The sequence below is a fragment of the Herpailurus yagouaroundi genome, unplaced genomic scaffold (assembly GCF_014898765.1).
Source record: "Herpailurus yagouaroundi ecotype Mexico unplaced genomic scaffold, PumYag 200, whole genome shotgun sequence".
NCBI classification, from domain to species: domain Eukaryota; kingdom Metazoa; phylum Chordata; class Mammalia; order Carnivora; family Felidae; genus Herpailurus; species Herpailurus yagouaroundi.
The window spans coordinates 103,863-131,154 of NW_024412431.1; the positions used below are offsets into that span (position 1 = coordinate 103,863).

At 42.9% G+C, this 27,292-nt stretch overlaps 1 protein-coding gene across 1 annotated transcript in view; it reads left to right on the forward strand.

Moving 5' to 3' along the window:
- ADGRE1 (adhesion G protein-coupled receptor E1) overlaps nucleotides 1-27,292 on the forward strand; it is a 61,544-nt gene that overhangs the window by 16,443 nt on the left and 17,809 nt on the right. Inside the window, exons 4-10 of the mRNA XM_040449678.1 lie at nucleotides 14,014-14,169; nucleotides 14,278-14,397; nucleotides 16,052-16,198; nucleotides 20,683-20,823; nucleotides 20,909-21,046; nucleotides 22,666-22,754; nucleotides 24,364-24,447. Coding sequence (XP_040305612.1) covers nucleotides 14,014-14,169; nucleotides 14,278-14,397; nucleotides 16,052-16,198; nucleotides 20,683-20,823; nucleotides 20,909-21,046; nucleotides 22,666-22,754; nucleotides 24,364-24,447 — 875 coding nt within the window. The remainder of the gene's footprint in view (nucleotides 1-14,013; nucleotides 14,170-14,277; nucleotides 14,398-16,051; nucleotides 16,199-20,682; nucleotides 20,824-20,908; nucleotides 21,047-22,665; nucleotides 22,755-24,363; nucleotides 24,448-27,292) is intronic.

A 27,292-nucleotide genomic window follows, 5' to 3' on the forward strand; every position in this document is an offset into this window, starting at 1 on the left:
GATTGTATTTCCAAAGTTGGTGGAGACAACGTCTTCCATGCTATATACCCTTCATTTTATGAATTTGTACTCCTTCCAGCAAGCAGTGGTACCGATGTTCCCTTCTCTAGAATCTGAGCCTGCTGGGACTCTGGGAATGGTACTAGGTCATAAAGATACCATGCACCCCCTCCCTGTTCTCTTGAGATGCTCATTCTTGGGGCTTAGCTGCCATCTGTGAGGAAGCCCAACCAGCCATGAAAAAGCAGCCGACCTGGAGAAGAACCAAGACCTCCAGCCCACAGCCCTGGTGGAGCAGCCAGCCCACGGCCAGCAGCAGATGCCAGCCTTGTGCGTATGCTGCCTTTAAAGTGGATCCTCTAGCCCCCACTTAAGCCAACTCAGCTCACACTGCACGGAACAGAGACCAGCCATACTCACTGAACTCAACTCAAATGGCAGATACATTTATGAACAAAATAAATGACTGTCATTGATTTTGACACATTCAGTTTTGATGTCTAAGTTTGATGCAGTGAAGTATCTCCCCAGGAGTAGATAATGAAGAATTACTTGCAAAGGAGTTGAGGGACCCATACAATTGAGTTGTCATGGTGCCATGGGGAGGCCCAGCTCAAGTCTCCTCCAGCCCTGGTCACGTCGCCTAAACACTTGCTATGTACTTGTCATGCAAACACAACCTCAAGGCACGTCTCTTACAGCTCCTCCCAGAAAACTGTACTTCTAGACAGAAATCTGGAGCTGCTCCTGGACATCAAGATCAGATCACAGGAATGTTCACTCCACCTTTGTTTGAGGTAGTAAAACATTAGAAACAACTGATAACTGATGATGAAAACTGGAGTTGACATAAAGAATAAGGTAATGTGCTCCTTCATTCAACAAATATCTATCGAATACTCACCATGTCTTAGGCACCAAACCGGAGACAAAGGCATAAAGGGGATGAAATCCTTGCTGTAGTATCCATTATTCTCTAGATGGGGAATATTGATTTCAACCCAAAATGAAAAACCGGGGTCTATCAGGACTACTGTAGCTTGCCAAATGACCCATGAGCTGTAACTCACAGATAAAGAAGGATTTGAGTGCTCCCTGGATACCATAACAATAGAAATGAATAACCTTATTCAGCACCCAGTGAACTGGAGCTCATGGGCCAAATCCAGCCCACCACGTGTTGGTATAAATAAAGTTTTATTGGAACAAACACATCCATTCATTTGTGTATCATCTTTGGCTGCTTTCGCACTACAACTGGAGTACTGAGTGGTCATGACAGAGATCACACAGCTTGCAACCTCCAAAATATTTACTATTTGGAGTCGTTTCTGCTTCCATACAAATTTTAGAATAGTTTGTTCTAGCTCTGTGAAGAATACTCATGTTATTTTGACAGGGATTGCATTGCATGTGTAGATTGCTTTGGATAGCATCAACATTTTAATAAGGTCTGTTCTTCCTATCCTTGGGCATGGAATGCTTTTCCATTTCTTTGTGTCTTCTTCATTTTCTTTCATATGCTGTCTATACTCTTCAACGTACAGATCTTTTAGCTCTTTGGTTACGTTTATTCCTAGCTATCTTATGATTTTTGGTGCCATTGCAAATGGGATTGATTCGTTGATTTCTCTTTCTGCTGCTTCATTATCGGCGTATTGAAATGCTAACGATTTCTGTATGCTGATTTCATCTTCTGTGAATTTGCTGAGTTCCTGTATCAGCTCTAGCAGTTTTTTGGTGGTGTCTTTTGGGTTTTCCACATAGAGTATCATGTCATGTGAAAATGAAAGTTTGACCTCCTCCTTGCCAATTCGTATCCTTTTGATTTCTTTGTACTGTCTGATTGCTGAGGCTAGGATTTCCAGTGCTATGTTTAACAACAATGGTGAGAGTGGACATCCCTGTCATATTCCTGACCTTAGGCAGAAAGCTCTCAGTTTTTCCCCCATTGAAAATGAGGGAAATGAGCTGTGGGCATTTGTATATAGCCTTTATGATGTTGAGGTATGTTCCTCCCATCCTGACTTTCTGGAGGGTTTTTATCAAAACAGGATGCTGTATTTTCTCAAATGCTTTGTCTATTTGCATCTATTGAGAGGATCATGTGGCTCTTATCCTTTCTTTTATTAACGTGATGTATCAAGTTGAATGATTTTCAGATATTCAACCAGCCCTGCAGCCCAGGGTAAATCCTACTTTATCGCAGTCTATAATTCTTTTAACGTATTGTTGGATTTGATCTGCCAGTATCTTGTTGAGAATGTTTACATCCATGTTCATCAGGGGAACTGGTCTGTAATTCTCTTTTTCAGTGGGTCTTTACCTGGTTTGGGAATCAAGGAAATGCTGGTCTCCTAGGATGAGTTTGGAAGTTTTCCTCCATTTCTATTTTTTTGAATAGCTTCAAAGGAATAGATTTGACTCTTCTTTAAATGTTTGATAGAATTCTCCTGGGAAGCCATCTGGCCCTGGAACCTTGTTTATTGGGGGATTTTTGATTAGTGATTCAGTTTCTTTACTGACTATGGGTCTGTTCAAATGTTCTGTTTCCTCCTGTTTCAGTTTTGGTAGTTTATATGTTTCTAGGAATTTATCCATTTCTTCTAGGTTGCCCAATTTGTTGGCATACACTATCTCATAACATTCTCTTATTATGGTTTGTATTTCTGCGGTGTTGGTTGTGGTCTCTCTTCTTTCATTTGTGATTTAATTTATTTGGGTCCTTTCCTTTTTCTTTTTGATGAGTCTGGCTAGGGGTTTATCAGTTTTGTTAACTGTTTCAAAAAACCAGCTCCTAGTTTCATTAATCTGTTCTACTGGCTTTTTCAATTTCAATATAATTGATTTCTGCTCTAATCTTCATTATTTTCCTTCTTCTTCTGATTTTGGGCTTTATTTACTGTTCTTTGTCTAGCCCCCTTAGGTGTGAGATTAGGTTGTGTATTTGAGACCTTTTTTTCCTTTTTGGGAAGGCCTGGATTGCTATATACTTCTGTCTTATGACCACCTTTACTGCATCCCAGACATTTTAGACTGTTGTGTTTTCATTTACATTGGTTTCCATATACTTTTTAATTTCTTTTGTAATTTCTTGGTTAACCCATTCATTCTTTAATACGATGTTCTTTAACCTCCAAGTATTTGTAGTTTTTCCACATTTTTTCTTACGGTTGATTTCAGGTTTCATAGCATTGTGGTCTGAAACTACACATGGTATGATCTCGATCTCTTCATACTTGTAGATGGCTGACTTGTGATCCATTCTGGAGAATGTACCATGTACACTTGAGAAGAATGTATATTCTACCTTTAGGATAAAATGTTCTAAATACGTCTGTTAAGTCCATCTGGTCCAGCATGTCATTCAATGCCATTGTTTCATTGCTAATTTTCTGCTTACATGATGTGTCCATTGCCATAAGAGGGGTGCTAAAGTCCCCTACTATTATGGTATTATTATCAATGAGTTTCTTTATATGTGTGATTAATTGATTTCCGTGGCTGGCTGCTGTCAAGTTGGGGGCATACATATTCACAATTGTTAGATCTTATTGGTGGATAGACCCCTTCATTATGATATAGTGCCCTTCTTCATCTCTTGTTACAGTCTTTATTTTAAAATCTAGTTTGTATGATGTAAGTATGGCTACTCCAGCTTTCTTTTGACATCTATCAGCTTGATAGATGGTTACCCATCCCCTCACTTTCAATCTGCACGTGCTCTTGGGTCTAAAATAAATCTCTTGTAGGCAGCATATAGGTGGATGTTGTTTTTCTTATCCATTCTGATACTGTCTTTTCATTGGAGCATTTAGACCATTACGTTCAGAGGGATTATTGAGAGATATGAATTTAGTGCCATTGTGTTGCCTACGGTTGGTGTTTCTGGTGATACTCTCTTTCTAGTCTTTGTTGCTTTTGGTCTTTTTGTTTTGTTTTTTTCTCCCCTCAAAGGGTACCTCTTAAAATTTCTTGCAGGGCTAGCTCAGTGGTCACAAACTCCTTTAGTTCATGGTTGTCTGGGGATGTCTTTATCTCTCCTTCTATTCTGAATGACAGCCTTGCTGGATAAAGAATTCTTAGCTGCATATTTTTCGCACATTGAATATATCCTGCCACTGCTTTCTGGCCTGCCAAATTGTTGTGAACAGATCTGCTGTGAACCTCATCTGTCTTCCCTTGAAGGTTAAGGATTTTTGTACTCTTGCTAGTTCCATGATTCTTTCCTTGTCTGTGTATTTTGTGAATTTGACTGTGACATGACTTAGTGATGGTTGGGTTTTGTTGAATCTAATGGGAGTTCTCTGTGCTTCTTGGACTTCGATGTCTGTGTCCTTCCCCAGATTAGGGAAGTTTTAAGCTATAATTTGCTCACATAAACCTTCTGCCCCTTTTCCTCTTTCTTCATCTTCTGGGACTCCTTATTACAAATGTTATTCCTCTTTAGTAAGTTGCTGAGTTTTCTAAGTCTTGAATTGCAATCTTTTCCCTTTGTTTCCCTTTCTTTTTTTCTTTCATTATTCTTATTTTTAAAATTTGCATCCAAGTTAGTAGCATATAGTGCCACACTGATTTCAGGACTAGATTCCTTAATTCCCCTTACATTGAGTCCATCCTCCCTCCTACAACCCCTCCAGTAACCCACTGTTTGTTCTCCATATTTAAGAGTCTCTTACGTTTGGTCTCCCTCTCTGTTTTTACATTATTTTTGCTTCCCTTCCCTTATGTTCATCTGTTTTGTATCTTAAAGTCCTCATATGAATGAAGTCATATGATATTTGTGTTTCTCTGACTAATTTCGCTTAGCATAATACCCTCTAGTTCCATCCACATAGTTGCAAATGGCAAGATTTCATTCTTTTTGAATGTGAAGAAATACTCCATTGTGTGTGTGTATATATATATGCGTGTGTGTGTGTGTGTGTGTGTGTGTGTGTGTGTATATATATATATATATATATATATATATATATATACCACATCTTCTTTATCCATTCATCCATTGATGGACATTTAGGCTCTTTCCACTCTTTGGCTATTATTGATAGTGCTGCTATCAACATTGGGGTGAATGTGCCCCTACGAAACAGCATACCTGTATCCCTTGGATAAATACCTAGTAGTGCAATTTGTGGGCCATAGGGTAGTTCTATTTGTAATTGTTTTCCAGAGTGGCTGCACCAGTTTGCATTCCCACCAGCAGTTCAAAAGAGATCCTCTCTCTCTGCATCCTTGCCAACATCTGTTGTTGCCAGAGTTGTTAATGTTAGCCATTATGGCAGGTGTGAGGTGGTATCTCATTGTGGTTTTGATTTGTATTTCCCTGATGATGAGTGATGTTGAGCATGTTTTCATGTGTCGGTTGGTCATCTGGATGTGTTCTCTGGAGAAGTGCCTATTCATGTCTTTTGCCCATTTCTTCACTGGATTATTTGTTTTTTGGGGTGTTGAGTTTGATCAGTTCTCTATAGATTTTGGATACTAACCCTTTATCTGATATGTCATTTGCAAATATCTTCTCCCATTCCGTTGGTTGCCTTTTAGTTTTGCTGATTGTTTCCTTCACTGCACAGAAGTTTTTTTTTATTTTGATGAGGTCCCAATAGCTCATTTTTGCTTCTGTTTCCCTTGCCTCCAGAGTTGTGTTGAGTAAGAAATTGCTGTGGCCGAGGTCAAAGAGGTTTTTGCCTGCTTTCTCCTCGAGGTTTTTTTCTCCTCGAGGATTTTGATGGCTTCTTGTCTTACATTTAGGTCTTTCATCCATTTTGAGTTCATTTTTGTGCATGGTGTAAAAAAGTGGTCCAGGTTCATTCTTCTGCATTTCGCTGTCCAGTTTTCCCAGCATCACTTACTGAAGAGATGTCTTTATTCCATTGGATATTCTTTCCTGCTTTGTCAAAGGTTAGTTAGCCATACGTTTGTGGGTCCATTTTGGGGTTCTCTATTCTGTTCCATTGATCTGAGTGTCTGTTTTTGTGCCAGTACCATACCGTGTTGATGATTAAAGCTTTGTGATACAGCTTGAAGTCCAGGATTGTGATGCCTCCTGCTTTGGTTTTCTTTTTCAGGATTGCTTTAGCTATTCGGGGTCCTTTCTGGTTCCATACAAACTTTAGGATTGTTTGTCCTAGCTCTGTGAAGAATGCTGGTGTTATTTTGATAGGGATTGCATTGAATACATAGGTTGCTTTGGGTAGTAATGATTTTTAACAATATTTGTTCTTCCAATCCAGGAGCATGGAATATTTTTCCATTTTTTTCTGTCTTCTTTAATTTCTTTCATAAATTTTCTATAGTTTTCAGTGTATATATTTTTCACCTCTTGGTTAGATTTATTCCTAGATATTTTATGGGTTTGGGTGCAATCATAAATGGAACCGATTCCTTGATTTCTCTTTGTGTTGCCTCATTGTTGGTAAATAGGAATGCCACCGATTTCTGTGCATCGGTTTTATGTCCTGCAACTTTGCTGAATTCATGGATCAGATCTAGCAGTTTTTTGGTGGAATTTTTGGGTTTTCCATATAGAGTATCATATCATATGCAAAGAGTGAAAGTTTCACCTCCTCCTGGCTGATTTGGATGCCTTTTATTTCTTCGTGTTGTCTGATTACTGAGGCTAAGACTTCCAATACTATGTTGAATAACAGTGGCGAGAGTGGACATCCCTGTCTTTTTCCTGACCTTAGTGGGTAAGCTCTCAGTGTTTCACCATTAAGGATACTAGCATTGGGTCTTTTGTATATGGCTTTTATGATCTGGAGGTATGCTCCTTCTATCCCTACTTTCTTGAGGCTTCTTATCAAGAAAGCATGCTGTATTTTGTCAAATGCTTTCTCTGCATCTATTGAGAGGATCATATGGCTCTTGTTCTTTCTTTTATCGATGTGATGAATCACATTGATTGTTTTGTGGATATTGAACCAGCCCTGCATCCCAGGTATGAATCCCACTTGGTCGTGGTGAATAATTTTTTTAATGTGTTGTTGGATCCGGTTGGCTAATATCTTGTTGAGGATTTTTGCATCCATGTTCACCAGGAAAATTAGTCAATAGCTCTCCTTTTTTGAGGGGTCTTTGTCTGGTTTTGGAATCAAGGTAATGCTGGCTTCATAGAAAGAGTTTCGAAAATTTCCTTTCATTTCTATTTTTTGGAACAGCTTCAAGAGAATAGGTGTTAACTCTTCCTTAAATGTTTGGTAGAATTCCCCTGGAAAGCCATCTGACCCTGGACTCTTGTTTTGGGGGGAGATTTTTGTATTACTAATTTGATTTCTTTGCTGGTTACGGGTCTGTTCAAATATTCTATTTCTTCCTGTTTCAGTTTTGGTAATTTATATGTTTCTAGGAATTTGTCCATGTCTTCCAGCTTCCCCACTTTATTGGCATATAATTGCTCATAATATTCTCTTATTGTTTGCATTTCTGCTGCATTGCTTGTGATCTGTCTTTTTTCCTTCTTGATTTTATTTATTAGGGTCCTTTTTCTTTTTGATCAAAGTGGCTAGTGGTTTATCAATTTTGTTAATTCTTTCAAAGAACCAGTTTCTGGTTTCTTTGATCTGTTCTACCGTTTTTTATTTTTTTGTTTTGGCTCCAGTAGCATTGTTTTCTGCTCTATCCTTTATTATTTCCCATTTACTACTGTGTTTTGGTTTTATTTGTTGTTGTTTTTCCAGCTCTTTAAGGTGTAAGTTTAGGTTGTATGCCTGAGACCCTTCTTCCCTCTTTAGAAAGGCCTGGATTGCTATATACTTTCCTCCTATGACCGCCTTTGCTGCGTCCCAGAGGTTTGGGGCTGTGGTGTTATCATTTTCATTGGCTTCCATGGACTTTTAATTTCCTCTTTAACTTCTTGGTTAGCCCACTCGTTCTTTAGTAGGATGTTCTTTAGCCTCCAAATATTTGTTACCTTTCCGAATTCTTGTGGTTGATTTCAAGTTTCATAGTGTTGTGGTCTGAAAATATGCATGATATGATGTCGATCATTTTGTATTTGTTGAGGGCTGATTTGTGTCCCAGTATGTGATCTGTTCTAGAGAACATTCCATGTGCACTGGAGAAGAATGTATATTCCGCTTCTTTAGGATGAATGTTCCGAATACACCTGTTACGTCTGGTCCAGTGTCATTCAAAGTCATTGTTTCCTTGTTGGTTTTCTGATTAGATGATCTGTCCATTGTTGTCAGTGGGGTGTTGAGTTCCCCTACTTTTATGGCATTATTATCAGTGAATTTCTTTATATTTGAGTTTAATTGATTTATACATTTGGGTGTTTCACATTTGGAACATAAATGTTTACAATTGTTATGTATTCTTGGCGGGTAGAACCCTTAATTATGATGTAATGCCCTTCTTCATCTCTTGTTACAGACTTTATTTTTAAATCTAAATTCTCTGATATATGTATGGCTACTCTGGCTTTCTTTTTTTTTTTTTTAATTTTTTTTTGAACGTTTATTTATTTTTGGGACAGAGAGAGACAGAGCATGAATGGGCGAGGGGCAGAGAGAGAGGGAGACACAGAATCGGAAACAGGCTCCAGGCTCTGAGCCATCAGCCCAGAGCCCGACGCGGGGCTCGAACTCCCGGACCGCGAGATCGTGACCTGGCTGAAGTCGGACGCTTAACCGACTGCGCCACCCAGGCGCCCCTACTCTGGCTTTCTTTTGGCGACCATTAGCATGATAGATGGCTCTCCATCCCTTTACTTTCAATCTGAAGGTGTCTTTAGGTCTAAAGTGTGTCTCTTGTAAATAGCATATATATATGGATCTTGTTTTTTTATCCATTCTGTTACCCGTTGTCTTTTGATTGGAGCATTTAGCCCATTGACGTTTAGAGTGATTCCTGAAAGATATGAATTTATTGCCATTATGTTTCTTGTAGAGGTGGAGTGTTTGGTGGTGTTCTCTGGTCCTTTCTAGTCATTGTTGCTTTGGGTTCTATTCATTCATTCATTCTTTCATTCATTGATATTTTTTCTACCTTTTCTCCCCTCAGAGAGTCCCCCTTCAAATTTTGTGCAGGGCTAGTTTAGTGATCATGAACTCCTTTAATTTTTGTTTGTCTGGGAAACTTTTTACCTCTCCTTCTATTTGAATGCCAGCCTTCCTGGATAAAGAATTCTTGGCCGCATATTTCTCTGCTTCAGCACACTGAATATATCCTGCCACTCCCTTCTGGCCTGCCAAGTTTCTGTGGATAGGTCTACTGCAAACCTGATCTGTCTTCCCTTGTAGGTTAAGGACTTTTTGTCCCTTGCTGCTTTCATGATTCCTTCCTTGCCTGAGTGTTTTGTGGATTTGACTATGATATAACTTGTTGATGGTTGGTTTTCGTTGAATCTAATTGGAGTCCTCTGTGCTTCCTGAATTTTGATGTCTGTGTCTTTCCCAGGTTAGGAAAGTTTTCTTCTATGATTTGTTCACATACACTCTTCTACCCAAGTTTCTCTCTCTTCATCTTCTGGGACCCCTATGATTCTGATGTTGTTCCTTTTTAGTGAGTCACTGATTTCTCTAATTCTTAAATTGTACCCTTTTGCCTTAGTCTCTCTCTTTTTTTCTGCTTCATTGTTCTCCATAAGTTTCTCCTCTCTATTGCTGGTTTGCTGCTCTGCTTCATCCATCCTTGCTGCCGTGGCACGCATTGGAGATTGCAGCTCAGTTATAGCATTTTTTCATTATTCCTGACTAGATTTACTTCTTTTATCTCCGCAGAAAGGAATTCTAATCTATTTTTGACTCCAGCTAGTATTATTATCGTGATTCTAAATTCTTGTTCTGACATCTTGCTTGTATCTGCGTTGGTTAAGTCCCTGGCTGTCATTTCTTCCTGCTCTTTCTGTTGGGGTGAATTCCTTCATTGTCATTTTGAAGATAGAAAAGAAATTAATGAGGTAAACAAAATTTAAAATTAAAAAATTAAATTAAAACAAATTAAAAACAACACACACGCATGCATAAAAATCAAATAAATGATGCAAGATCTAGGTGTGTTTTGGTCTGGGTATTGAAAGGGGCTTGATAGATTAGAGAGAAAAAAGGGAAGAAGAAAAAAAGGGAAACGTTTGAAAATTTGAGAAAATGAAAACAATGAAATAGAATAAAATGAAATGATAAAAGTAAAATAGAATTTGAAAAATTTATACAAAACTAAAAAATATAGTTGACAAAATTAAAGAAAAATATTTTTAATAAAATTGAAAATAAAAAGAAAAATTTTCTCTTCCTATATTCAAGAAAAAGACAAAAAGAAAAGAAAATTGAATAGATGGACCAGCAAACAGACTGTAATACGATTGAAATTACATCGTTTTCCCCTAGAAGTCAAACTATGAAGCACTTTATAGTTTGTAAACTAAGCAGGTGGAGAGACTTGTGGTTCCTGAAGAGTGAGGTTGACCCAGTTGGGTGGGGCTTGGTGTAATGGCTCTGTTCTCCACTAGGTGGCGCCGCTTAGCTTACTGGTGTGGATTGTTGTGGCGCTTGTAGGTGTGTATGCGCATGCACAGCAGGGGTGAAAATGGCATCACCCAGGTACCCAGTCTCTAGTATCAGAACCCTTTTCTCCCCAGTCAGCAATCGTGCACCCTTCCTTTGTCTCTGGCTTCCATCTGCTCTTGCTTTTACACTGTCCGTGACCAAGCCATCAGGCTGCAGGTGGCTCCTCCCTCCTGAGTGTTACCTCAGATGCAGCTGTTTTTTCCTGACCCCTTACTTCTGACAGACTGTGGCCTTGTCCTGCTCAGACTTTGTGTGGGAGGAACTCATTGAGCACTGGCCGGGTGCTGGCCACACCCAGGAACATTCTCGGGACCATGCTGCTGCTGCTGCCCAGAGACTCTGACTGGGTGCCAACCTGCCCCAGAAAATGTTCACGTGATTGTGTAGCAGCAGCCGTTCAGGGATTATGGAAAATCACAGCACACATCCAGCACCAGGCTTCACCCTTATAGACCTTGTTCTAGCACCAAGAATGTGGTTGTTCTCTGGGGTCTGCTGGGACCTCTGGGGTCTGCTGGGGTGGCCACACGGACTCTACCAAATATTCTCCCAGCAGGGGAACCCCCTCTCCTTGTGTGGCATGGGGACTTCACTCTGCTCCTGAGGATTCACCCATCCCACCAGAGTACCCAGGTATTGAGCTGCAGAGTTTCACACCATGCCCCTGTTGTTTATAGAGTCTCAGTGAGATGTAAACCCTCTCCTTTCTCCTTTCTGCCTTTTTTGTTCAGTCCCTGTGGCTGTTTCCCCTTTTCCAGTTTCTCTCCAGTTATTTTTTTTGGGGGGGGGGGGGTGGTTCTTTTCCCGTACTATCCACACATCTCTGTCCTCTCTCTGCAAGCAAAAATGGCGCCCTACCCTCCAAGGCTTCTCTCTCCCCCAGTTTACCCCTCCGAGCCATGTACCTGTTGAGTTGTGTGGTCCAGGTTGTGCAGATTGTTGTGTTAATCCTCAAGTAAGATTTCTAGGTGTGCAGGATGGTTTAGTGATGATCTGGCTGTATTTCATGGATGTGAGACACAAAAAAGCTTCCATGCTGTTCCACCATCTTGGATCCTCCTCTGTTTCCCTCTTTTTTTGTGCTTCATGAGTTTCCATAATTTTATCTTCTGTATCCCTGATTCACTGTTCTGCTTCATCCATCCTCACCACCATAGCATCCATTTGAAATTGCATCTCAGTTATAGCATTTTTCATTTTGAACTGACTACATATTAGTTATTTTATCTCTGCAGAAAGGGATTCTCTGGTGTCTTCTCTGCTTTCTTCAACCCTAGCTAAATCGTGGTTTTAAATTCTAACTCAGATTTCTTACTTCTGTCTGTGTTGATTAAATCCCTGCGTGTCCTTTCTTCTATCTTTTGGGGTGAATTCGTCCATCTTGTCATTTTGGAGGAAGAAAAAAAGTAATAAAATAAAGAATAAAAATTTGAAAATTAAAAGCAAAAGAAAAAATCAAATAAAGGAAGCTAGATTCCTAGTGTGTTTTGATCAGCTTGTTGAGAGAATCTTGATAGAAAAGGGAAAAAAAGTTAAAAATTTTTTTAAATTTAAATAATAAAATAGAATAAAGTAGAATAGAATAGAATAAAAAAATTTGCTCTTTCTGTATTCAAGAAAGACAACGTAAAGAATGATAAAAGAAAATAACATAAAGTAAAACAGAAGCAGACACAAAAACAGATAAAGAAGGAAACAAAATGAAACCCAAGTGAAGCTAGATCTGGTTTCCCTTAGAACTGAAACTTTGAAGCACACCGTACTGTGTAGAGTAAGTGGGTGGAAAGGATGTGTACTGGCCTTCTAGGGGATATGCCTGGAGGGCGCAGGTGGGTAATGGTTCGTGTAACAGTTCCATTTTTCACTTGGTGGCCCTGCCTGGCTCACTGGACTGAATCAGTGTGAGTGTGCTGGAGGTGAAAATGGCTTCACCCTGCTCTCTTGTCTCTGGCGTGGGAATTTTGCACCATCACAGATGTGTGATCAAGCACAACTTCCTTTGTCTCAGGCCTCTGTCCACTGCCCACCTCTACCCTGTACATGCCCAAGCTGTCTGCCTGCCAGGTGGCACCTCCCTCCTTATCTCCAATGGGTCTGTTTTTCAAAACCCCACAACTCAGAGACCCCAGGTCTTGGAGCCGTGCTGATTTTATGGGGGAGGGTCTTGCAGAGCAATGGCCAGGTATCAACTTGTCCCAGAAAATGTTCGCATGATAGTGAAGTGACAGAGGCTCAGAGTTTATGGTAAATCACAACACACAACTGGCGCCAGGTTTTGCTGCAATCAGCTGTTATCTTTGGCCCAATATCAGTAAACATGGCAGCTCTCTGGGACCCGCTGGGACGTTTGCCCATGGGAGGCTGATTGCCACTACGATACGTACTCCAACCAGGGAAACTGCTTCTCCCCATATGGCACACGTCCCTCAGGCCATGATGCCTTCTCTCAGGGATTGACTTTGCTTCCTCCCTGGAGCACCACCAGGCACTGAGCACTGAAACATCAGTTTCTGCACTAGACCGTTTATAGAAAACTGGAAGTACTGCAACCCTCTGCCTTTTTCCCATCAATGGTTTTGAGGAACAGATTTCTTATCCAGTTCACTGTGAGTGGTTTCATTCTTTCTCACATTCTCTCCAGCTACTTTCAGGGGGAGTGCTTTTCTTGCATGACTCTAATGTGCGAAACTCCCCTTTTCTCTTTCTTTCTCTATCCTCTGTCTATAAAATCATCTCCCTACCCTCCACAGAACCTTGCCTTTTCTCACCCCCAATGCAGCTCTCCACACCATATTCCTTTTAGGTTCTCTTGCTCAAATTGTGCAGATTTTCGTGTTAATCGTCAGATCAATATCCTAGGTGTTCAAATGGTTTGATGCTGAACTAGCTGTGTTTCAGGGACAAGACAGGCTCAGGGTCCCCATACTATTCCACCATCTGAACTCCACTCTTGAGAGAGGGAATCCCAAGCAGACTCCACACCCAGAAAGCGCCCAAGGTGGGGCTTGATCTCACAAATGTGAGATCATGACCAGAGCTGAAATTAAATACAGACACTTAACTGACTGAGCCAACAAGGCACCCCTAGAGATCCACATGAAAGAGAGCATACACACAATGCTGGCAAGCTGCTGTTGGCCATGGGATGATTGCTGCACCAGAGATTCAGCCTGGAGGTGTTGGTTCTTCTCCATGTGAACTGCTTTTTCATGGCCGGTTGGGCTTCCTCACATATGGCAGCTAACTTCCAAGAATGTGCATCTCGAGAGACTACGGAAGGGGTGCAAAGTATCTTTATGACATAGTGCCACCACTCTCAGAGTCCCAGCATGCTCAGATTCACGAGAAGGGAATGTAGACGGCACCGCTTGCTGGAAGGAGTACAAGTTCACATAGAATGAAGGCCATATGGCATGGAAGATGTTGTTTCCACCATCTTTGAAAATACAATCTACTACACAAGATGAAGCAAATTAGTGACTCCAACTCTTTCTGTGTCCAGATATAGATGAATGTTCTCAAAGCCCCCAACCGTGTGGTGCCAACTCAGTCTGCAAAAACCTGCAGGGGAGATACAAGTGCAGCTGCTTGCCTGGTTTCTCTTCTCCCACTGGAAATGACTGGACCTCGGGAAAGCCGGGTCATTTCTCATGCACAGGTAATGCTCTCAGGCATGGGTCTTGGGTGGACAGCGACCACTGGTGGGCAGTGTCTCTCACCTGAGCCACAGTCTTTGGTCTGCTCACTCTCCTCCACTGCTCCTCAGACATCGATGAATGCCTCTCCGATGGGGTCTGTCCAGAGTATGCTGAGTGTATCAACTCCTTGGGAAGCTACAATTGCAGCTGCCAGGTTGGATTCATCTCTCACAACTCGACCTGTGAAGGTATAGAAGACCTGCTTTTCTTTATGTAGCTACTCAATTAATTAACAACCACCTCACTTGATGATCCTGTGAGGTTAGAGACTGTATTCTTCATTTTGGGGGTGAGAAAATTTAGGCTCAGACCATTGAAGTGACTTCCCCCAAAATATGCAGCTATTAAGTAGAAGAGCCAGGATTGGAACTCCAGTCAAGGGTCTAGTCTGAGTGCAGCAGTGGGTCAGACAATACTTGAGAGCAATGGCGGGGGGGGGGTGGTGCTGTGTCCCATGAGCAATAACTTTCAAGGGGGATGCGGGCAATGCCTGGAAACATTTTTGATTGTCACAACTGGTGGTGGTGACGGGCTCCTCTTGTCTAGTGAGGAGAGGCCGCAGATGCTGCTAAACACCTTACAATGCACAGAACAGCTTCCCGCCAACCAAAAATAATCTGGCCCCAAATGTCTTTAGTTCTGAGACAGAGAAACTGCGTGATAGGGTGAGCTCAGGCTCAAACTTCAGAACTATTTCCTATAATGTATTTGGTTCAAGACCTCAGGGTTACCCTCAACCCCTACCCCATGCCTTCCATACTAAATCAGTCACCATAGCTTGGGGAATTTACCTGCTAAATATGTCTTGAATCTCTCCATTCTTCCTCATGCTTGGTTCGGGCTTCATCATTAGTTTAGCAGCGTCCTCCCTGGGCTTGTCCTTCCTCCATTCTTGTCCCCTCGAATCCATCCTTCCAAACTGCAGCCAGAATTTGCTCACAAGAAGCAAGGGCTCCATCTCCCTGCATCTGGTTCAGAACTATTGTTCTCCATGCTCGTTTGTAGGGAAGGTGACTCCATCAAGCAAGGCATGGAGTGATCCAGCCCTTATCACATCCCCTGGGCTTGGAGTCAGAGATATTTGAGGTCCTCTCTGATTTTTCTGATACATTTGTAGCAGTAGCTATTGCTGAAAAACAGATCACCCTGAAAGTCAGTGGCTAGAGACAAGCACCATATACGTGGTTTGTGTTCTGTGCATTGGAAATTTAGGTTGGGCTCTGCTGGTCACTTGCTTGCGTCTGTACTGGGCTTGTTCGTGTGTCTGTGGTCAGCTGTGAGTCAGCTTGCTCATCTCGGCTGGGCTGCCTCACGTGTCGGGGGCTCCTGTGGGATGATCCATCTCTCTTCCACCTTGTCTCTCATTCTTCATTAGGTGAGTCTAGGGCTTGTTCATGTGGCAGAAGCAAGGGGCTGAAAGAATGAGCAGAAGCAAATAAGTCTCTAGAAATCTAAGACTTGGAACTGGCACGACATCATTTCTGCTGTGTTCTTTTGGCCAGGGAAAGTCACAGGCCAGATTCAAGCTGGATTCGAGGTGTGGCGAAACAAGCTCCCATTATAGAGGAGGCGTGGCAAAGTCACACTGCACCACGCCATCTGCATCCCATGGTGTGGGTGCAGGGAGGAGTAAAGGAGCACAGCCATTCTATGTTCATCTGCCTTGGAGCTATTCACCGCCCTCCACTTACATATATTGGGTCAGAATTTATTCTCGTGGCCAAGCTTCAGTGTAAGGGAGATGAGGAGAAAGGGGAGAACATACACAGTGAATCTCTGTTTGCAGTCTCCTATTCTCATTTCTGCATCTGCTTTGTCTTGGGTTTCACCTCCACTGACCAGACGTGGATGAATGTGCCGACCCCGCAACTTGCCCGGAGCACGCAACTTGTCACAACAGTCCTGGAAGCTACTCTTGTGTCTGCAACCTAGGATTTGAACCCAGCAGTGGAAACATGAGCTTGCAGGGCCCAGGAGACACATGTGAAGGTCGGTGGGAAGGGTTTGTTGGGGAACCAGGTCCAAGTCTGCATGCAAAGACAGCAGTCGTGGGTGAGGGGTCAGGATGAGTCTGGGCTGAGCTCAAGGACCTCATCGGCTAAGCTGATGCCAAAAATTGCTCATCCATTCACTCATGCACTCATTCAACAAATACTTCCTGAGCACCTACTCTATGCCAGGCACTCTTCTAGAGCTGGTGGATGCAGCACCAAATCAAATAGGCAAAACGATTTGTTCTCCTAGAACTCATCATCTAGGGTTAAGGGAGATAGATAGCAAAATAAATGCATGGCCATATGTATGCCAGGAGTATCTGAAAGAAATAAAGGTAAATAAGGCAGGAAAGGTGCATAGGCAGCACTGGGAGTAGGGGTCAACTTTTAGTAGAGTGAGTGGTAAGGAAAGGCCACACTGAAAAGCTGATATTTGAGAAAAGATGTGAAGGATATGAGGGAGTGAGATATTGGGTATCTGGGGAAGGGTGTTCCAGGAGGAGGGAACCGCAGATACAAAGGGCTGGAGGCAGGATCCCAGCCAAGGTGCTAAGCTCTTCCGGACATGTACTCATTGTCTGCTCAACACCCTGATGGTATTAGTGGTGTTTTATGCCCATTTCATAGATGAGGAACCTGAGCCTCCATCGTGGTAAAACAACTCTTCCACGGTCAAATAGCTAGGAAGTAGGGGAGTCAGGATCTGAACTGGCCATCATTGACTTGAGTCCAAATTTCCAGACTCTGACTCAAGACCACCTGGGAATCTGTCACCTAAGAAGCCCAGAACCAGACTGAACCTGATTTTGAATCCTGGTGTGCCTTTCACAGGCTGTGTGACTCTGCACAATTGTGATGCCTCAGTTTTCTCATCAGAAAAATGGAAGTAATGTTAGTGTGCACCTCACAGGGCTGCCGTGAGCATTCCTCGAGCAGGTGCATGTAAGGGATGTTCCTCAGTGTCTGTCACAAAAATGTCAACATGTTAGCAGTTAATTGTTTATTTTAGCTAACAAGTACTTACCTCATACTTGTTATTCTCCAGACTCTGCTCTGAGTCCTTCCCAGATGACACCTTATTCAATGCTCAAACAACCATAGGGGGAAGTAGTATTATTATCCCTGTCTGACAGATGAGGGCACTGAGACACACAGAGGTGAACTATCTTGCCCAGTGCATTGTCAGCTCAGGGCCACCAGAACAAAACACTGCAGACAGGGTGGTTTCAACATTGAGATCTATTTTCCCTCCATTGTGGAGGCTGGAAGTCTGAGACCACAGATGGGTTCTGGAGAGGGCTGTCTTCCTTGCTTCCAGATGACTGCCTTCATTCTGGGGTCATGGACAGTGAGTTCTGATTTCTCTCCCTGTTTTTATGGGTACTAATCCCATCTTTTTTAAAGTTTATTTAGTTGTTTTTGAGAGAAAGAGAGAGAGATCTCACAGTAGGAGCAGAGGGGGAGAGAGAGAGGAAGAGAGCGGGAGAGGGAGAGAGAGAGAGAGAGAGAGAGAGAGAGAGAGAGAGAGAATCCCAAGCAGGCTCCGCACTGCGTATACAGAGCCAGATGCAGGGTTCGAACTCACCAGCTGTGTGATCGTGACCTGAACAGAAACCAAGAGTTGTATGCTTAATTGACTGAGCCACCCAGGTGCTCCAGGGCACTAATCCCATCTTAAGACCTCATCAACCTAATCATCTTGTGAATGCCTTTTGTGCAGATACCATCTCACCGAGTTTTGAGGATGTAATGTATCAATCTGGGGCACGTATTTCAGTCCACAGCACCCAGTAACACACAGTCTATAGGGACAGAGCCAAGCTTTGAGTCCAGGCTGTCCATGCTTTGCACCCCTCCTCTTGGACGCCTCTCAGTCATTATTACTGATAACATAGTATTTCTTAGGGGGAGGAATTGAGATCTATCAAGGAACGGGGGCCAGGGAGTTCAAGGCTGAGGGAGCAAACAGTGAGCCTTCCTGGACCTACAGGTAATCAGCGAATCTGGATCAGGAATTACTAAGGGGTTAGCAAGGAAAGTTGAGTTCGGTGAGCTTAGGTGGGTCCAAACTCTCAGAGTCTCATGTGTTCTAAAGAGGAGTTTGGATTTTATCCCGAAGTGTGGAGAGCCTCATCAAAAGATTTGTGTGGGTCACATCCTGGCTCTCTGCACTTCCTTTCAGCAGTGTTTAAGAGGGTGCGAGCAGAGCCAGGGAGACCCGCTGGCTTCAGTCAGGATGGGTCTGTGCACTTCCATGGCCTCAGCATCCTTTATCCTTTTGATAAAGCCTAGTTTTCTGCTTAGATGTGGACGAATGTGCCAGGAACTCAACTCTTTGTGGCCTCAGCTCAGTGTGTACCAACACCCCGGGGGAATACCATTGCTCCTGCCTGCCTGAGTTCTTTTTCACCTTTGTGCTTGTTCATGACTCTGTCGGTTGACTGCATGGTTGGGGGGGGGGGGGGCAATTGGATGGCTGGGAGGTCCAAAATGGCCGCACTTACATGGCTGGTAGTTGGTGCTAGTCTCTGGGTGGGACCTCAGCTGGGCCCCTTGGTTTCCCTCATGGGCCCTTCCTCATGGTTGCTTGGGCTTCCTGGGAACATGGCAGCTGGTTTGCAGGAAGGGAAGCTGCAAGCAGAAGAAAGCAGAAACTGTGGGTTCTTGTAAGGCGTGGGCTTGGAAGTGCCAGAATGTTCCTTCTGTTCTATTCTCCTGGTCACAGTCATGGGGCCAGCCGACAGGCAAAGGAAGGGGAAATCGACTCCCCAAATCGCTGGGCAAGCAACAAGTACACGCAGGAAATGAAAGAATTGGTGGGGTCATCTTTGGAGGATCTAACATATTGCAGAGCACATTTTATATTCTTCAACCCCCTGGGGAAATGCACGCTTCTCGTCATTACACATGTTGTATTTTTTTTCACCTTGATGTTCACCAGCTACTGACATTCTTCTAGGCAGAACAATAGTGAGGCAAATTTGAAAGGGACCTTAGAGGTAGATCAATACAGCACTGTGGGTTCTTAGGAATCTCTTCAGAGCCCCTATTTCAGTCAGATTATCATCTCTCTTATTTGTCTTATTTCCTAAATAGGTTTCACTTTGCAGGAAGTGAAAGCTTTCTTCAGCCAAAAAGTTTTGAAAATCATATGCCTAGTCCAGTTCCATTTGCAAAATATAAATTCCATTTATACTGTTTTTAAGAAGCATTCATTCATTCATTTAAAGTTTATTTATTTTAGAGAAAGAGAGAGAGAGAGAGAGAGAGAGAGAGAGAGAGAAAGCATGAGTGGGGGAAGGGCAGAGAGGGAGAGAGAGAATCCCAAGCAGGCTCTGCACTGTCAGCGTAGAGCCCCATGCGGGCTCTAACTCACAAACTGTGAGATCATGACCTGACCTGAAATCAAGAGTTGGATGCTTATCCAACTGAGCCACCCAGACGCCCCACTGTTTGCGTCGTTTCTGACAAGAGTTCACCTACCTGATGCTTAAGTGTGTCTGCAAGTGGAAGCCCGCTCCTTGGTCAGAGACGTTTCTGTGATACCAGGAGGAGAATCACTTCCCCATACCTCCCAACTGTGGGTCATTTTCCTGTTCTTCAAGACCTCCAAGTTAGTCTGCATTCATCCCACAAGGACCTCCCATTCCAGCGCTCCATGGTAACGCCCAGCGCAACAACCATGTACCTGTGCAAGCCACTAGTGGATGCTGCCTATTTACCCCTCCTGTTTCATGAACTGACATAGGAATATGAGAAGTTTTGCCTTTACCTCCCTCCTTATTATTTTTTTCCCCAGGACATTCTATTCCATAGATCCTCAGAGATCCCCAGAAGGAGAGGTAATCACATGTTGCCACAGTAAGCTGGCCAGGGTTCCTCAATGTTGGCACTATTGACATTCTGGGCCAGATGGCTCTTTGTGGTGGAGGGCTGTCCTGTGCACTAGATCATAGTAGTACATCCCCCCCCCAGCCCAGTCATGACAACCAAAGATGTCTCCAGACATTGCCCGGTGTCCCCTGGAGGGGGTCGGGGTGCAAACCACCCTCAGTTGAGAACCACTAGCTAAATATAATAGCAATTTCTGACTTTCATAACCATCCAATATAGATGCACCTGGCCAGGGGGCAGATTTTCTGCACGTGGTGATATAGGGATCCAGTTCCTTACATCTGTTGGTCCTTATATGCCTTGTGGCTTTGGAATCCCTGGTTCAGCCAGTGGTGGGGAAAGAGGGAGAAGGCACACCCACTTTGTAACCATCTCGGCTCAGAAGTGGCAAATGTACTTGCTCACATTCCATAAGTGAAAACTAGTCCCATGGCCCCAACCTAGATGCAGAAGGTTCTGGGAAATGTTGTCCCTGGTTGGGTCACCATTTTTTTTTTTTTTTTGGTGACAACTCTATGCTTTGTAAGCATAACTTTTGCAGGATTTCTAGCCAGCTCTGCCTCATGCCCATTCTCAACCCTATAGATATTGATGAGTGCCTTTACATCAGCCTTTCCAACACAACATGCACCAACACCCCTGGGAGCTACTTCTGCACCTGCTCGCCTGGCTTTGCACCAAGCAACGGACAGCTGAACTTCACAGGCCAAGACGTGGAATGCAGAGGTGAGAAGAGGTGTTCCTGGCTCTCCCTGGAAAGAAGTATGTCCTCGTTCTTCTGGGTTGTTTGACACTCTTGAGTCCTTTGCAGATATCGATGAGTGCTCCCAGGACCCATCACCATGTGGCCCCAGTTCTGTCTGCACCAATGCCCCGGGCTCCTACAGCTGTAGCTGCATTGAGGGCTTTCGTCCCGATCCAGAAGGCTCCTTCAACTTCAACTGCAAAAGTAATTGTCTCCTTGTGCCTCTCAGCAGTGGAATCTGCATCCTGGTTTGGTTGTAAACCCCTCCATCCACCCAACCTCTGGATCCTCCTTTTACCTTTGCTTCATCCTCAATCCTCTCTTTCTCATTTATTCATTCACTCACAGACTGATTCACTCATGCGATAAATTATTTGGGGGAGGGGCATCTATTAATTAGTCAAACAGGCCCCTGCACTAGGTCCTGAGAATTCAATCCTGAATGTGATGATGTATGTAGAGCACACACACATAATCATGTAATAACCACAATCAGCGTGGCAATTGAACAATCATAGTGTACTTTGGAATGAGTAATGAGATATTTAATATGCTGTGGGCAAGTGATATTTAAGCTGAAGCTTGAAGCAAGAGTAGGAATTATCCAGATGATGAGTGGAGATCTGAGTGGTCCAGGTTGTGGCATGTGCAAAGGCCCTGAAGCATTAGGTATACCTAAGGAGGTGGGCAGAGTTCATGTCCTGCAGGAACTGGTGAGCCATGTGAAGAATTTTGAAGGTTTGGGGGGTTTTCTGTCTGTTTGTTTTCTTTCTTTTCTTTCTTTTTTTTTCTTTTTCTTTTTTTGCTGAGAACAATGGGAAACTGAACAGCTTGATTTTTTTATTGAAAAAATATGTTTTAATGTTTATTTTTTAAAAATTTTTTAACGTTTATTTATTTCTGAGACAGAGAGAGACAGAGCATGAATGGGGGAGGGACAGAGAGAGAGGGAGACACAGAATGGGAAGCAGGCTCCAGGCTCTGAGCCATCAGCCCAGAGCCCGACGCAGGGCTCCAACTCACGGACCGCGAGATCGTGACCTGAGCTGAAGTCAGACGCTCAACCGACTGAGCCACCCAGGCGCCCCTGTTTATTTTTGACAGAGAGAGAGCACTCACATGAGTGGGGGAGGGGCAGAGAGAGAGGGAGACACAGAATCTGAAGCAGGCTCCAGGCTCTGAGCTGTCAGCACAGAGCCCGACGTGGGGCTCGAATTCACAGACCGTGAGTTCATGACCCGAGCCAAACTTGGACACTCAACCAACTGAGCCACCCAGGCGCCCCAACAGCTTAATTTTTTTAATTGTAGATTATTTGATACATTAAAGATAGAGGTAGTTTATATGGAGGCAATGAAGTATAATATGTATAACATTGTACAATAATAGTGTGTCCACATGAGAGCTAGGATCTCAACAATTTCGTGTGTTTCATGCATGTTCCTTCCCTATTTCATCTTCCCCACTCCTCCCCAGAGAGGACTACTTGGAACTTTGTATTCATAATTCCCCTACTTTAAAAAAGAAATGACCTCCGTGTACGTATCCCTAAACAACACTTTGTTTAGTTTTGTTTGCTTTGGAGCTCTATAAAGGTGGCATCATGCTCTGTGTCGTCTTTTCCGACTTGCTCTTTTCACTCAGTATCCTGCTTCTCAGAGTCCGTGGTGTTTCTGCCTGTAGCTGTGGTTTGCTCATTTCCGCTGTCATGTGATATGGTGACGAATAGATTTTAGGCAGGGGGATAATGAAATCAGACTTGTCTTTTAATCACAGCTTGCTGTGGTTGAGCTTTGACTTGGTAGCTTTCGTTTCCTTCCTAGGGATTCCCTTCAAGTGCAAAGAAGATGTGATACCCAACAACGAGTGGGTCCAGCAATGCCAAATGGGAGAAGCAGTGATGGCTGAATATGTAAGTATTTTTGAAGCTTCCTAGCTCTTGAGGTTCCTAGAAGAGCTTCTAGCCTAGAAGTCACTCAGGTAGGATGTTGTTTTGCAGCTTTCACAAAGGCCAAAATAACAGTGGCCTAAATCGTATAGCAGTTTACTTCTCTGTCTGTAACAACCTGGGTGTCAGCTGTGGAGAGTTGATATGATGGTTCTGCAAATGCTCTGCCATCAGCAACACCAGCCCTCCCACTTTGTGGTCCAAGATGGCTGCTCCAGCCCCTGCCATCACGTCTGCATTCCAGCTGGTGGGCAGGGGGGAAGGTGAGGTGAAACGCATAGTTCTTCTCTTTAAGGGTATAACCCAGTATCACTTCTGCTTACACCTACCTTCAAGGAAAGCTGAGAAGGGAGGGCATTTGTCCATCTAAAACTTGGGAATTCTTTTCCAAGTAGAAGAAGGGATGTTGGAATCTCGTTACCAGTGAAGGTGCTGGTGCTGTGTCTGTGTGATATGGGAGGGGAGATGCACAGCCCCTGGGCCAGGCATAAAGGAATTTGGATATCCTGATTCTCTAACGAAGTTGTTCCAGTGGTCAAAGCCTCCATGAACATCTTCAGGAATTGATGTGATAATTTTCAATATGAGCTTATAAATTAGCTTTCAAATTTCCCTGCACTTTTTAAAAAAATTTTTTTAATGTTTATTTATTTTTGAGACACACAGAGAGAGAGAGAGAGAGAGAGCACAAGCAGGGGAGGGGCAGAAAGAGAGGGAGCCACAGAATCCAAAGCAGGCTCCAGGCTCCGAGCTGTCAGCACAGAGCCCGACGCGGGGCTCGAACCCAGAAACCGCAAGATCATAACCTGAGCCAAAATCGACACTTAACCTACTGAGCCACTCAGGTGCCCCAAAATTCCCATGCACTTTGGGCCAATGTTATTTTTTGGAAGAATTTAGGTGATTTCGAAATTTAGGTGAAATACACCTAAAAATTGGCCATTCTACCCACTTTTAACTGTACAAGTCAGTGGCATTCAGTATATTCACAATGGTGTGCAACCACCAGTACCGTCTCTCAGACATTTTTATCCCCTCAAAAGAAACCTGTCCCCAGCAACATTGCTCTCCAGCTCCCCCTGTGCCCAGGTCTTGGTAAAAAGTAATCTGCTCTCTGTGTCCATCAGTTTCTGCATCCTGGATATTTCATATAAATGTAATCACAGAATACGTGGGGTTTTGTGTGCGGCTTCCCTCACTGAGCACGATGTTTTCAAGGTTTGTCCACATTGTAGCAGATGCCAATGCTTCACTCCTTTTTGTGGCTGAATAATACTCCTTTTGGACCACTGGGGTTTACTCACACATTTCCCCCATCTTTGACCCCACGAAGTAGTTTTGCTGTTTCTTTCCATTTGCTCCTTTTATTCACAGAAGAAAAAGGTACTGTGGTCCCAGTTCTGCTGAAAAGGTGAGTTTCTATTTTCCTGAGAATTCTAAAGCCTGCTTCTAGCAGCTCTTAAACTTGGGAATTTAAGACCACCCATATGGTGGGCTAGATGGCCAATTTGTACTTTACACACTGAAGGATGGATTGATCAGTGCTCACACATGTTCTTCTTCTGGGGCACAGGGTTCCTTCTGCACACTAATGAATGCCACCTTCAGTGTTCTGGACAATGCCTGTGAAAACAAAACCACCGTGGGCTCTCTGAAGGTAACAGCAAAGTCTTCATAATTGTGTTTTGAGCTTCAAACATCTTGGTGGGGGGACACTTTGGGCACAGAAAGTCCTCTTTAAATGGATTAACATTTAATTTATTACAGAATTAATAAATTCTGTATTTTTACAGAATTTGAAACCTGTTTCAAAATTTACCACACAGTAAATTTCAAAATTTACCATACAGTAAAATTCCCTTCTCTGTCTAGTGAGTTTTTTTATTTTTATTTTATTTGTCGGGGGGAGGGGCAGAGGGAGAGGGAGAGAATCTCCAGCAGGCTCCACACTTAGTGCAGAGCCTGATGCAGGGCTTAATCCCACAACCCTGAGTTGGACACTCAACCAACTGAGCCACCCAGAGACACCCAGTTCTATGAGTCTTATCAGCTGAGTGGATTTGGGTAGCCACCACCACAATCAGAATATAGAACAGTTCCTTTTCCTCCTGAAACATTCTCTTGGGGTTCCCCCGCATTGTTAGATGTTCTCTCCACCACCGGCTCCTGTATATCCCTGTCTCTTCTCTGTCATTGGAGTTTTGTCTTTTCAAGAATGTTATATAAATGGAATCACACAGGATGTGGCTTCTCTCACTCAGCATAATGCCTTTGAGATTCATGAAGGTTGTGATCAGTAGTCTCAATTCTTGTTTTTTTTTTTCTGCTATAAACATTCACGTGCAGTTTGTGTGTGTGTGTGTCCCTGATTTTTTGTTTCTCTGGGGTAAATACTTAGAGGTGGGATTACTCAGTCCTTACAATGATAGACTTTAAAAGATTTTCTTAAGATTTTAGTTTTTCTTAAGATTTTATGTTGCTTATGGCTTATGATTAAGATTTTATGTTGCTTATGACTTTTTCTTAAGATTTTATGTTGCTTATGGCTTATGACTTATGGCTGTTGTTTTATTTAAAAATTCAGTTGCTTTTGTACAAAAACAAGAATGATACTTTCCTTTGCAATTTGATTGATTTAAAATTAATTTGTTGGGTATAACATAGTTGTCCATTAAGTGTGCATTCATTCATAAGGTTTTCAGACTGAATTTCCATAAGCAACAAACCTTCTGACAAACTAGGTTAAATTCTCTCATTTTATACTGTGTTTATGAATATTCTTATCCCCCCCACCAAATTTTGAATACCTAATGAGGAATACTTACAGAGCTAAGAAGCAAAGTCATTATGCCCTTGAGGGATTTATAAATCCAATCAACCAAATGTATAAATATAATAATTCATATTTAAAATTTTTTTTAACATTTATTTATTTTTGAGACAGAGAGAGACAGAGCATGAATGGGGGAGGGGCAGAGAGAGAGGGAGACACAAAACCGGAAGCAGGCTCCAGGCTCTGAGCCATCAGCCCAGAGCCCTACGCGGGGCTTGAACTCATGGACCGCGAGATCGTGACCTGAGCTGAAGTCGGACGCTTAACCAACTGAGCCACCCAGGCGCCCCAATAATTCATATTTTTAAACGTTCAAAACCATTTATCAACAGCCACATTCTCTGAAATTGTTCATATGAAACAGATATTCATCTCACATCTAAATGCTTTAGGCAGCGAACTCTCGTGGTTAATCAGTTTCTCTAACATAAGGAACTGCTCCAAACCCCTTCAACACCCCCTTCTCAGAGTATGACAAAGATGGAAAAACTTTGTAAATAAAGCACAGAAGTGATAACCCTGTGGAGTTTTAGTTTGCCTACTAATTTTTTGCTTTCCCAAGGAAATGAAATCACCTTCCCAGCCAACAATAGATTTCACATTTTGAAGGGAGGGTTTAAAAAAAATTTTTTTTACATATATTTATTTATTTTTGAGAGACAGAGACAGAGCATGAGCAAGGGAGGGGCAGAGAGAGAGGGAGACACAGAATTTGAAGCAGGCTCCAGGCTCTGAGCTGTCAGCACAGAGCCCAATGCGGGGCTCGAACTCATGAACCATGAGATCATGACCTGAGCCGAAGTTGGACACTTAAGCTTAACTGACTGAGCCACCCGAGCCCCCCTCGAAGGGAGTTTTAAGATCTCCTCAACCGTAGAATTGAAGACCACATTTTCCCAGGATGATTCTACCTGACACTTTTCTGTATGTCGGTGGGGACGGACCCCAAACTCACCTGGCATATGGTTACATCCTGTTTCTCCAGAACAAACATCTCAAGTTATACCGTCATCCATGTTTAACTGAAATTCTTTTCATGTTTTTATTGTCCAATTTGGATAAATAGAAATTGTTATTCCTACTCAGATTTCAGTTAATTTCCTTCCCCATATGACCGGAGTCCATTACTTTCTTCCTTGTATTTATTACGTTGTGAATCCTTTTCATATTTTTTTGTTGTTGGGGTCAAAGTCATTGCATAAGCCAGTTTATTGACAATAATCAATAAAAGGAATTGTATTGACATTAATGTCAATATTATTATTGCTATTTCTTTAACTCTATTCCTCTGACATAATCCATGTTAACATTTGGATGTATAACCATATCCTTTCACTTTGTGAATGTATGTCTAACACACACACACACACACACACACACACACACTGAAGCCATTTAGTGAGCACTTACTAGAGGGATTCCGCCTCTGCTGCTAGATAACAAAGGTTCAAATCTTGCTTCTCCCACCTCCTATACATGTTCTGTTTCCCCACACAAAAAATGGAAATCATAGGGGCGCCTGGGTGGCGCAGTCGGTTAAGTGTCCGGCTTCAGCCAGGTCATGATCTCGCGGTCCGTGAGTTCGAGCCCCGCGTCAGGCTCTGGGCTGATGGCTCAGAGCCTGGAGCCTGTTTCCGATTCTGTGTCTCCCTCTCTCTCTGCCCCTCCC